The sequence below is a fragment of the Bufo bufo genome, chromosome 6 (assembly GCF_905171765.1).
Source record: "Bufo bufo chromosome 6, aBufBuf1.1, whole genome shotgun sequence".
In the NCBI taxonomy this organism is placed as follows: domain Eukaryota; kingdom Metazoa; phylum Chordata; class Amphibia; order Anura; family Bufonidae; genus Bufo; species Bufo bufo.
The window spans coordinates 349,076,596-349,089,610 of record NC_053394.1 but is presented as its reverse complement, the minus strand read 5'-3'; the positions used below and the strand labels follow the sequence as shown (position 1 = coordinate 349,089,610).

Genomic DNA, 13,015 nt, shown 5'->3' with positions numbered 1-13,015 from the left:
AGGCGCTGGTAACAGTTGGCTATCACCATCTATTCTTTTTCTTCCTATCTGCGACATAGTGTCTGATGAAGGCCTGCGAGCCAAACTGTTACACGCCGTATATCGAATAAAAACCTACAATCAATTAGCAATACTACATGCTGTACTTCTTATTCTTTATCACTGTACCAGATCTATCACAGCGTCTGATGCTGGACAATAAATCTTTCCCTTATACCTTATCCATTTGTAGCCTCCGCTCCTGGTTGTGGCTCACAATCACTGATGGAAATCACTGATCAAAACACTGATGTGAATAAGACCTTAGACTGTCTAGATGAACTATACACCACCCCTTTGTTGGCTTGGTGAAAGAAAAAAATGCAGCAACATTTTGGCACATTCTAAACCATGGTCCTTTCCCATGAATCCATGGCCCCTTTTTCAAACAAGCTGTAAAAAGTTTCTAAAACACAATAAATATGATGCAAAGCATGTACGACATGGCACATTTTTATTAGTAAATCTATCCCTCAGTATAATTCTCTCTAAATCCACCTCTGGCTTTGGCTTCAAAAGCTGCATCAAAAAAACTGAATTAAGAAACCCATTATATACCAGTTATGTTAACTATCACAATGTACAAAAATTGCAGCTTCCATAAATTGATATAAGTTAATTCATGTATATGTATGCCAAATTCTCCATCTGTTCACAGCAGAATCCAGAGCAGTGTCCTTCCCTTTCTCCTCATGAGGAGCAGCAGGACATGTCCCAGCTGCAGAAGCTTGAGATGGAAAAGCAGCTTGTGAGGTTACCGTCCCGTCCAGAACTTGCCATCATTGCTGTCAACTTCTGCTTCGTTTACTCATTGGAATCATTAAAGGGTTTGTGTCACCTCACAGATAGGTGCAGATCCCACCTTTGGGACCCACACCTATATCTAAATCCAGTTCATCAAAATGAACAAGAGCACACCATTATAGAGATAGATAGGTGTGAGTCTAAAAGGCATTATCGACGATCATGAACATTGTATGGGCACCATCTTTAAAATGTGGATATCTACATGTACCTGTACAGTGGATGTCCTTAAAGTGTACCTGAGTTTTCAAAAAAAGTTTGCATAATAGCTGTACTTTGTACAATAATAACTGTGAAGGAATAGGTTGTTTTTGGATTTCCCTAATGTCTCTTACAGCCACATTATTCCCTGTTTCAGCTGCACAGCTAGATGCATTTCTCTCCCAAGCAAGGGGCATCTCCCTTCTGTGAAATCTGCCCGCACTGGACTGCTGTGATGTATTTTCCCTTCCTTCCCACATTGTTTATTTTCAGCTCTGGAGCTCACATAGAAGATAAATAGGGGAAAATCACGCTCTAAGACACACTGGAGATCCCCAGGTTGTTTCCTGCAGGCGAGTCTAGGGTCAAACTGGGTCTAAAAAGCAGTCCTGGCACACATACAGCAGAAAAATAGCACCCCAGGCAGAGATTGCAATTACGCTTGTGCAAGAATAATAGAAAATTCACAAGCATTTTACGCTCGTGTTTTCGTAGGTATGATACTTTCCCTGAACTGAGGAGCATTATGACCAGCACAGTGATACTGCTGGTGCCCAACAGAAACCAATGGTAGGAGCTTGTTGCAACTAACCCCTTAATGCAAAATTACATGTATGTCATCTGTGTGTAAGAGAAGTATGTAGGGGGCTAACAAGCCTAGCTTGCTCCATATGCAGCAGGTAGCTATAAAAGACAGCTGACACCTGGCTGTAGTGACCGGGATAAGAGATAACTCCAATCCTAGTCATTTAACCCCCAGATGCCAGGATTAATAGAGATGCTCCATTTAAGAGGTTAGATAGAGGGAGGGTGCTCCCCCTGTGCGCCCATCGGACCTCCCACAGTTTCCGATCTGTTGCTATGGCGGCGTGGGACCTGAGGCAGAACTTAATAGGAAGCCAAAAAAAAAACAATGATGGCATTAGTACACTAAGTGATCAAAGAATCACATGTTCAAATTTCTTTAGGGAACTAAAAATGAAAGTAAAAAATAAAAATATTAAAAACAAAAATAATTCAGATCACTCCCCTTTTCACAATTTTATATTTAAAATAAACAATAAAAAATAACATAACTGGTATCACCAATGGAAAAATTGTACAATTTTTTGGTCACCTCACCCCCCAAAAAATGTAATAAAAATGATCAAAATGTACCAAAATAATTCTACAACTGACCTTACCCTGCCAAAAAAATCAAGCCCTTACATACTGTAGCTCTGTAGACAGAATTATAAAAAAGTTGTGTCAGAAAAACATATCTCATTTACTTTGGTGGATAAATGTATTGACACAGAGGGTCGTTACCGTATATATTTTTAAAGGAGAAAGTTGCCAACTCCATGATGACCATAGGGAATGTGTATGCTCCTAACAAAGAGCAAATTTCATGGCTTCTGTCTGACCTGAAGAAATTTCCTCACTTTTCGGAAGAGACTATAATCCTGGGAGGTGATCTAAATTTGGCTTTAAATCTACTGTTGGATACTTGATGACAGGGATGGACTGGGACAATAAAGTGGCCCTGGACTTCAGCCAGACCGGCCAACTGACCGGCCCACCGGGGGTGGAGCAAATAAAGGGGCGGGGCTCACATACATCCATTCAGCAGAGCCGGGGGCGGAGCAAATAGAGGGGCGGGGAAACAAGAGAGGCGTGGCTCACATACATCCATTCAGCAGAGCCGGGGGCGGAGCGGCAGGAGGGGTGGTGGCGGTGCTCACAGCCATCCATTCTGCTAAACGGGGGGCGGAGCAGCAGTAGGGGAGGGGCTCACATTCATTCAGCTGCGCTGGAGGGCGAAGCAGGAGGCGGGGCTCACATCCATCTATTCAGCTGAGCCGGGGGCGGGGCTAACATCTCTCTTCAGTCTATCAGGGCCTCGCTGATAACCGCCCCGCCCCCGTCTGGTATTGATGCCGCCGCTGAGTGTACTGTGCGTGCAGGGGGGTCGTGCGGCCAGGGCCCCCTGATGGCGGCCCTGGCCGGCCCATAATTCGATCGGCCCACCGGGATTCTCCCGGTACTCCCGATGGCCAGTCCATCGCTGCTTGATGATAAATCTGCAATTGGATATAAAGCCTTATTGAAATTTAGAAATCAATTACGATCCCTACATTTAACAGATGCCTGGCGAGCTTGGAATCCCTCCATTAAGGATTTTTCCCACTATTCTGCACCAAATTCCTACCAAAGGATACAATACATATTTATACCTGTAACTCATATACAGCACTGCTCCTCTTCCACTATTAAAGGGAATCTGTCATCAACTTTATGCAGCCCGTACTAACGGCAGCATAAAGTAGAGACAGGTGAGTTGATTTCAGCGGTCGGTCATTTAAAGTTAAAAGTAAGTGGTTGCCGAGAACCAACATCACAATCATTGCAGACTGAGCCTGGAGAAGAGTCCCGGCCACCTGAGAAGAGTCATGGTTATTCATGACTTCCTGCTCTCCCTGCCCACCTGCTGATGACTGACAGTCCTCTACCTAGTTTTCTCCCTTTCTCTCTAGGAGAGAACTGCCAATTATCAGCCGATAAGTGGGGAGAGCAGGAAATTATGAATAACCATGACTCTTCTCAAGTAGATTTGACTCTTCTCAATGCCCGTGCTGCAATGATTATGATGCTGGTTCTCAGCAACCACTTACTATTAGCTCATGAGTGACACACCGCTGAAATCAGCATTTCTGTCACTATTTTATGCTGCCCTCAGTGAGCTCAGCATAAAGTTGATGACAGGTTCCCTTTAAAGGGGTTATCAGCCAATAGCAGGCCGCGACGGGGACAGCAGTGGTGAGCAGGAAGAAAGATTGGTAGATTGGTAGAGGTGCTGGGTGTCGGACCCCCGCCGATCTGATATTGATGACTAGTGATGAGCAAACCCGTGAAAGCTCGGGTTCGCCAGGTTCAGCCGAACTTCAAGTCAAAGTTCGGGATCCGAACTCGAACCCGAACCCCATTGAAGTCTAGGGGGATCCCGAACTTTACTTTATTATTTTCTGTTATAACATGGTTATATCGGAAAATAACAATACTTAACCACCTCAGCCCCCAGTGCTTAAACACCCTGAAAGACCAGGCCACTTTTTACACTTCAGACCTACACTACTTTCACCGTTTATTGCTCGGTCATGCAACTTACCACCCAAATGAATTTTACCTCCTTTTCTTCTCACTAATAGAGCTTTCATTTGGTGGTATTTCATTGCTGCTGACATTTTTCCTTTTTTTGTTATTTTATTTATTTATTTTTTATTTTTTTTATTTTAGAAATCAAGATATTAGTACATAAATCAGTATTCAACACATTGGCATAAAATAGTGTATCAATTACAAACATCATTATAAATGAATTATGTACGTCAACTTAAGTTCACATCTAAGATAATAAAAAATCTGCATATATATATATATCCCACCCCACCCTCCCCATTGGCTGTCGACCATGGCATATTAAAATTTAAATGTCATACATATCATATCGCTACGTAGTTATGCGTGTACCTCTCCGCTTTCTTTCAATATCCTCAAAAATTCTAATTTGTTGAAGGGATAAAACCCATTCCCTAATCGAGGGAGGGGAGACAGAGCCCCAATACTTAACCAATACAGCCCTAGCCACCATCAATCCCCTCATCCAGAGCTGTCTAACCTGGCGTGAGACCTCAATTTCAGGCAAGTCATACCCCAAAATCACTGTCATAATCCCCGGATTATGGTTCGTTAAAGACTCCTTTTGTAAGGTACAGAAAACCTCATCCCAATATTTTTTTATTTTGCTGCAGCTCCAAATCAGATGGACATAGTCCGCATTAACATAACCACATATAGGGCAGCAACACTCCCGGTCCCGATTTTATATACCAAATAAAAGACACAGGGCAGTAATACTAGCATATTTTAATGTAAATCAGGGAGACTAATGTGGTGATGTTATTAGCTCAGTAAGTAAAATCCAGGTGACAGTGTCCCTTTAACTAATTGTAGGACAATTTCATTAAGAAAAAAAAATATATATACATCTCTCATATTTTTGAGATGTTCACACAGGTAAGTGTGTCCGGTGCTGCCCAGCACATCCATGCACCCTGGGGTATAGCAGTAGGTGAGCTGGACTTTTAACACGTTATGTCTGATAAACTTGTCATAGGTAATCTGAAGGTAAAAAGTTTAATGAGGTACTGAGTGAAGACTGAATGGGTCAGACATGGTCATTAGAATTTTCATGAGAAGTGTCACCTCAGGCAGTGCAGTGGTTGGGGCTAACCTCCACTGCTTCACGTGTGCTCTAATAAGCCACTAGAGCTTAGATGATTTCTTCTCTACAGACCTAGTGACAGAATCATCAACTTTCTCTGGAATCACTTGTGACACTTGTCCCATAGTGAAAGAAATATCCAATGAGATGTTCTTCAAGATCCACAAACTGCTCAAGACAGCATAACCAGGAGCATGAACTGAAGGTAATTGGCTATATAAGATGACTGTGCAAAAATCTTACCCTTTACATTACTGTAGACTCAAGTCGGGAAGTAACAGTATAATTCAAGTGATGGTTAGTCTAGATTAGCAGATGCATAATGAGAGGGTTTAGTTCAGGAATTGATGCAAATTTAGACATTTTTTTTAATAACTTCAGAGAGGGTTTATATGCACGGAGAACAGATCCATCACTTGACATTTTCGTGTATGTAAGTATTTACAGTATATAAATATTATAGCTATTGGTGAGTCTGTGCCATTGGTTAGTCTATTGGGGGTGCTGTTAGCTGTGGCTAATTGACAATTTCAAAGGACTGGTCTTGCACTCAACAGTCCCTTCTCAGATTGAAGCCATCCCGGTAAGTAGCTGATTAGCTGGGTCTGGCTTCATAACCTTCCACTGATACAACAAGATCATCACTGATGCTTTTGGAGCTTCTGCTGTTCCTTAGGCCCCTTTACTTCCTATTCAGGAGTGCCCCATATTGTGCTCTGCATGTTGTCAACCAGAGTGACGCCTGTTCTCTATAATTTGCTGTCAAATTGGCCAATGATAAGAAGCTACAGTGAACCACAATGAATAAACAATCCAATCAATAGATTTTAGATGGATGTGACCCGTGCATGTGATGACATCATAGTGATATTGTCTGATGAGTTCCTTTTAACCCCTTAAGGACTCTGCCCTATTTCACCTTACGGACTTGGCCATTTTTTGCAAATCTGACCAGTGTCACTTTAAGTGCTGATAACTTTAAAACGCTTTGACTTATCCAGGCCATTCTGAGATTGTGTTTTCATCACATATTGTACTTCATGACACTGGTAAAATGAAGTTAAAAAATGCTTTTTTATTTATAAAAAAAATACCAAATTTACCAAAAATTTGTAAAATATTGCAAATTTCCACGTTTCAATTTCTCTACTTCTATAATACATAGTAATACCTCCAAAAATTGTTATTACTTTACATTCCCCATATGTATACTTCATGTTTGGATCATTTTGGGAATGATATTTTATTTTTTGGGGATGTTACAAGGCTTAGAAGTTTAGAAGCAAATCTTGAAATTTTTCAGAAATTTTCAAAAACCCAATTTTTAGGGACCAGTTCAGGTCTGAAGTCACTTTGCGAGGCTTACATAATAAAAACCCCCCAAAAATGACCCCATTCTAGAAACTACACCCCTCAAGGTATTCAAAACTGATTTTTAGAAACTTTGTTAACCCTTTAGGTGTTCCACAAGAATTAATGGAAAATAGAGATACAATTTCAAAATTTCACTTTTTTGGCAGATTTTCCATTTTAATAATTTTTTTCCAGTTACAAAGCAAGGGTTAACAGCCAAACCAAACTCAATATTTATGGCCCTGATTCTGTAGTTTACAGAAACACCCCATATGTGGTCGTAAACTACTGTACGGGCACACGGAAGGGCGCAGAAAGAAAGGATTGCCATACGGTTTTTGGAAGGCAGATTTTGCTGCACTGGTTGTTTTGACACCATGTCCCATTTGAAGCCCCCCTGATGCAACCCTAGAGTAGAAACTCCATAAAAGTGACCCCATCTAAGAAACTACACCCCTCAAGGTATTCAAAACAGATTTTAGAAACTTCGGTAACCCTTTAGGTGTTCCACAAGAGTTATTGACAAATGGAGATGAAATTTCTGAATTTCAACTTTATGGCAAATTTTCCATTTTAATCCATTTTTCCCAGTAACAAAGCAAGGGTTAACAGCCAAACAAAACTCAATATTTATGGCCCGATTCTGTAGTTTACAGAAACACCCCATATGTGGTCGTAAACAGCTGTACCGGCACACGGCAGGGCGCAGAAGGAAAGGAATGCCATAAGGTTTTTGGAAGGTATTAAGATCCATTTTTCCCAGTAACAAAGCAAGGGTAGATAGCCAATGTAGATAGCCATTAGCCTACACCAGGAAACAGGGGTCATCCAAGCCAGGGTGGCTTCTTAACGGGTGATGATTCTGCGACATTATCTTGGTGATGTCGTTGCTGATGATTTCATCAGGGGCTTATCAGTTACACAAGCTGGGAGGTCCCCTGTAGGGCAGTAATGCATGTAGTGATGTTATTTAAATGGGAAAGAACATGTAGTATCAGTAATATGCCTCTTAAAGAGGTTGTCTGGGATTTTTATGTTGATGGTGTATTCTTAAGCAACTCTGGGCACCGCCGAGGGTCAACAGTTGGGAAGTAGCTCGGGCACTACACGGACTGTCTACAGTGTAGTGGATGGAGCTGGTTACTGCAGTGTTGCTTCCATTCCAGTGAATGGGAGCAGGTCTGCAGTGACCAGCTCCAACCACTATACAATGCAGTATATTGGGAGTCGGACACCCACTAATCTGATATTGTTGACCTATCCTAAGGATAAACCATTAATATAACAATACCAGAGAACCCCTTTAATTCAGTAACCAATATGATACTCCCTCTCCACAAGCTCAGATTTTAGATGCACCTATCGGCATGTGAATGGTAGGCATTTTTTTCAGGGAGTTCCCATCGCCTAGCCTTTATCTACAGTGTTGCATCTGGTCACCCTATGCTAGACCTACACATTGCTAATTCATATGATAAAATAAAAGATATTTGACTCATCTTTTAGTCACATTCAGTAAGATGTTCTCACTGATTAGATTGTCAGGATTCCGATTTCTCTACCCTAAAGATTTGCCTTTGTCCAGTCAAGATTTACTTACAGTTTGTCTCTTTGGTCTGGGTTTTGTCCACAGAAAAGCATGATTTCCTATGGAAGTGACATACATGGCTTTGCATTTGCTACAGGGCTATAGGGTTGCTGTTACAGCTTATGGGAAGAAATCAAAGAACTTAGAATCCCAGCCTAACATAAGAGGTCCTAAATTTACCTGTAGCAGACACGAGTAATAGCACAAGCATACAATATTTAATTCTCCTGGTATCTAAGGAGTAAATAATGTAAAATAGGCTTAGAGGAGGCTATTTGTACATTATCAAGAAACTTGGCTGCATCCTTGTTAATGGAGGATCTTCCATCTGGCTAAACGTTGTAAGCAGAGGACCTCAGGGTTCTGTCCTAGATAAGCTATTTTAATGCATTTATTAATAACTTAGAAGTAAGAACTGAATATAGTTTCTTGGTGTTGGCATATTGCAATGTTACATAAAGCTGAGGTTCATCTGTGTCTGTTCTGTAAGATTTTAGTTGCTATTTTTGACAGTGGGATTCAATCAGGAAAGGCTGCACTTGGTTTGTGATCCCTTTCTGCAAGGCACAAGGCTATCTGACGTATCTCTTAAAGTCAGAATAATATGTTGAAAGCAGAATTTCAGTAAAAAAAATATGCTCTCCCCCCCCCCCCTCTTTAACCCCGTAAGGACACAGCCATATTTCACCTTAAGGACCAGGCCATTTTTTGTAAATCTGACCAGTGTCACTTTATGTGTGAATAACTTTAAAACGCTTTTACTTATCCAGGCCAGTCTGAGATTGTTTTTTCATCACATATTGTACTTCATGACACTGGTAAAATGGAGTAAGAAGAAAAATCTTTTTTATTTATAAAAAAAATACCAGATTTACCAAACATTTGGAAAAATTAGCAAATTTTCAAGTTTCAATTTCTCTACTTCTATAATACATAGTAATACCTCTAAAAATAGCTATTAATTTACATTCCCCATATGTCTACTTTATGTTTGGATCATTTTGGGAATGCCATTTTATTTTTTGGGGACGTTATAAGGCTTAGAAGTTTAGAAGCAAATCTTGAAATTTTTAATAAAATTTATAAAAAACCCACTTTTTCAGGACCAGTTCAGGTCTGAAGTCTCTTTGTGAGGCTTACATAATAGAAACCACCCAAAAATGACCCCATTTTACAAACTACACCCCTCAAGGTATTCAAAACTGATTTTACAAACTTTGTTAACCCTTTAGGTGTTCCACAAGAATTAATGGAAAATAGAGATAACATTTCTAAATTTCACTTTTTTGGCAGATTTTCCATTTGAATCAATTTTTTCCAGTTACAAAGCAAGGGCTAACAGCCAAACAAAACTCAATATTTATGGCCCTGATTCTGTAGTTTACAGAAATACCCCAGATGTGGTCGTAAACTGCTGTACGGGCACACGGCAGGGCGCAGAAGGAAAGGAATGCCATATGGTTTTTGGAAGGCAAATTTTGCTGGACTGGTTTTTTGACACCATGTCCCGTTTGAAGCCCCCCTAATGCACCCCTAGAGTAGAAACTCCAAAAAAGTGACCCCATTTTAGAAACTACACCCCTCAGGGTATACAAAACTGATTTTACAAACTTTGAGGCAAGGTAAAAACAAATAGCTGTTTTGGCGCCGTTTTTATTTTTTGCTATTTACAACATTCCTCTGACATGTTAGATCGTGTGGTATTTTTATAGAGCAGGTTATTATGGATGCGGCGATACCTAATATGTCTACTTTTTTTTTTATTTATGTACGTTTTACACAATTATTTCATTTTTGAAACCCCCAAAAAATAATGTTTTAGTGTCTCCATAGTCCGAGAGCCATAGTTTTTTCAGTTTTTGGGTGATTATCTTGGGTAGGGTATGATGTTTGCGGGATGAGATGACAGATTGGCACTATTTTGTGGTGCGTATGACTTTTTGATCGCTTGCTATTATAATTTTTGTGATGTAAGGTGACAAAAAATGGCTTTTTTTACACCGTTTTTTTTTTTTTTTTTTTACGGTATTCATCTGAGGAGTTAGGTCATGTGATATTTTATAGAGCAGGTTATTACGGACGCGGCGATACCTAATATGTGTAGTGGATTTTTTTTTTTATCAGTGATGTGTTTTTTTTATTTTTACATTTTTTTTCTTTTTTTTGACCCAGACCCATTTGGTTCTTGAAGATCCAGTGGGTCTGATGTCTGTATAATACAGTACAGTACACTATATAGTGTACTGTACTGTATTTTCACTTTACAAAGTCTGATCAGACTTCTGCCTTTAGAATCGGGGGCTAAAAAGGCACAGCAGCCCCCGATAGGAGAGGGAGGGAGCTCCCTCCCTGTTAACTCCTTTCATACAGCGGTCCCTACGGACCGCGGCATGGAAGGGGTTAAACGGCTGACATTACAGCACAGATGTCAGCCGTTTCAAGCAGAGTGTCAGCAATATGCTGACACTCTGCTTACTAATCGCTCGGCCATCCTGGAAATGAGAGGGGGCGGGCGGGATGATCGCGCTCCCGCCTGCACGCCCCCCCAGCACTGCCCGCAGCTCCCTCCCTGCACAGCCTGCTGGCAGATAAAAATGAGGGGTTAAAAATAAATAGAGAGGTCATTTTGAAGTTTCTGATCACCGCGGTCACGGACCGCGAGGATTAGAAACTTCCGACAGCGCTGCAAACCGCAGGTCTGAATTGACTTGCGGTTTGCAGCGATCGCCGATATGGGGGGGGGGGTCACGGGACCCCCCTCAGCATTGTCCCAGGGTGCCTGCTGATTGATTTCAGCAGGCACCCAGTTCCGATCACCGCCTGCTGCACGGCGGTGATCGGAAATACACATGACGTACCGGTACGTCATGTGTCCTTAAGTACCGGGACATCATGATGTACCGGTACGTCATGTGTCCCCAACAGGTTAATGTTGGGGAGAAAGCGGTTAGCAACAACTGTTATAATTTCTTATGGAGTTTTTTAGTGTATGGATTATTATCTAGTCCTGCCACTTACCTAGCTGTCGGTCAGTAATGTTAGTAACATGGCCTGTGGTCTACCTAGATGGATCTCCTTGATCGTGTAGATCTCTGTCTGTTGCATTCACCTTGAAGCGCTCTTGGCTTTTTAACTGGGGAAGATGTGCATGAGCAGGAGGGTCCCTTATTGATCAAGCAGATTGTAAAGGGTCCCTCTAGTCGGGTCCTGAAGCACTTGGGAGTTGTCTTTGGTTATTGACAAGAACCTGTTTCCTTTATGAGATGTACAGGTTTCAGTTTCCCAGTCTATATCTGTGTAGTTGAAGTCCCCCATAATAATGACCTCATTATGGTTTGCCACCTCATCTATTTCCCTTAGTAGTAGATTTTTTGTTATATTAGGTGGCTTATAACAAACCTCTTTCAGTATTTTATTATTGCTTTGCCTCCATGTATTTCTACCCACAGTGACTCCAAATGTTCATGTCCCTCACTTATATATTCCTGAAGTGTGGGGTTTAGACAGGACTTTACATAACGGCAGACCCCTCCCCCTCTCTGGTTTTTATGACCCTTTCTAAACAGACTGTAACCCTGTACATTAAACACCCAGTCATAGCTATCATCCAGCCATGTCACAGTTATTCCCACTATGTCATAGTCCTCCTCACACATCACTAATTCCAGTTCACCAGTTTTATTAGTCAGGCTTTTAGTTTTAGTATACATAAAATTAAGAGGTTTCTGGTTATTTTTTACCCTACAGCTTTCCCTATTAACTGTTCTAATCCCTCCTTCCATTCCTCCCCCAGTTCCATTACCTTGACCCAGTTCTCTCTCTGCACTATCTTCCCCTCCTATAGTGTAATTTCCCTCCCCCCCAGTCCCTAGTTTAAACAGTCCTCCAACCTTCTTCGAACCTAAGACAGCTGCACCTTCCCCATTGAGGTGCAGCCCATCCCTACGATAGAGCCTGTAGCCAACAGAGAAGTCGGCCCAGTTCTCCAGGAACCCAAACCCCTCCTTCCTACACCAGTTCTTGAGCCACTTGTTTACCTCTCTTATCTCTGGCTGCCAATCTGGTGTGGCTCGTGATAGGTCGTTGCCCTAAGCTTGCGCTTTAAGTCGCTTAAATCATTTTTAAGGACGCTCCACCTACCTCTAACCTTGTCATTGGTTCCAATGTGAACCATGACTGCTGGGTCAACCCGATCCGCAATATGTGGATCTCGAGCGCCAGGAAGACAACACACCGTTTGACAATCCTGGTGTATGTGACACACTGCCCTATCTGTACACTTAATAATAGAGTCTCCCACTACCAGCACTTGTTTGGCCTGCATTGCCCTGGTCCCGTTTACTGGAGCTGACATTTCCCTGACTGGCAGAGGAACTGTCTAGGCATACAGCATATCAATAAAGTTCAACAGGGTTTTCTGTGATCTTTATATTAATGGCCTGTCCTCAGGATAGGCTATCTATATCAGATTGGCGGGGATTCAACACCCCTCACCCTGACGATCAGCTGTTCAGGGGGTCGCTTCAGCGCTTTAACTACACAGCTACATCCATTGTGTAATGGATGGAGCTGGTTAAAGCAGAGCTGTTCCAATTCATTTGGTAAGCTTTCGGGTTTGGTTGTGTGGTAAAGTTACAATCCTTACCAAAGAATGCTTGTATTAAAATGTTCAATAAAGCTGTTTTGACCTTTACCGCAAAAAATGAATTTTGGTTGTCAGGCAACGCAAGATTTATTTATGGTTGGCAGTGGAGTGCTGCTCAGCA

General features: G+C 41.6%; 1 protein-coding gene across 1 annotated transcript in view; it reads right to left on the bottom strand.

Moving 5' to 3' along the window:
* LOC121004625 (E3 ubiquitin-protein ligase RNF182-like) overlaps positions 1 to 12,482 on the bottom strand; it is a 59,681-nt gene extending 47,199 nt beyond the window's left edge. Inside the window, exon 1 of the mRNA XM_040436856.1 lies at positions 12,390 to 12,482. Coding sequence (XP_040292790.1) covers positions 12,390 to 12,404 — 15 coding nt within the window. The 5' untranslated portion in view covers positions 12,405 to 12,482. The remainder of the gene's footprint in view (positions 1 to 12,389) is intronic.
* Positions 12,483 to 13,015: the final 533 nt, after the last annotated feature.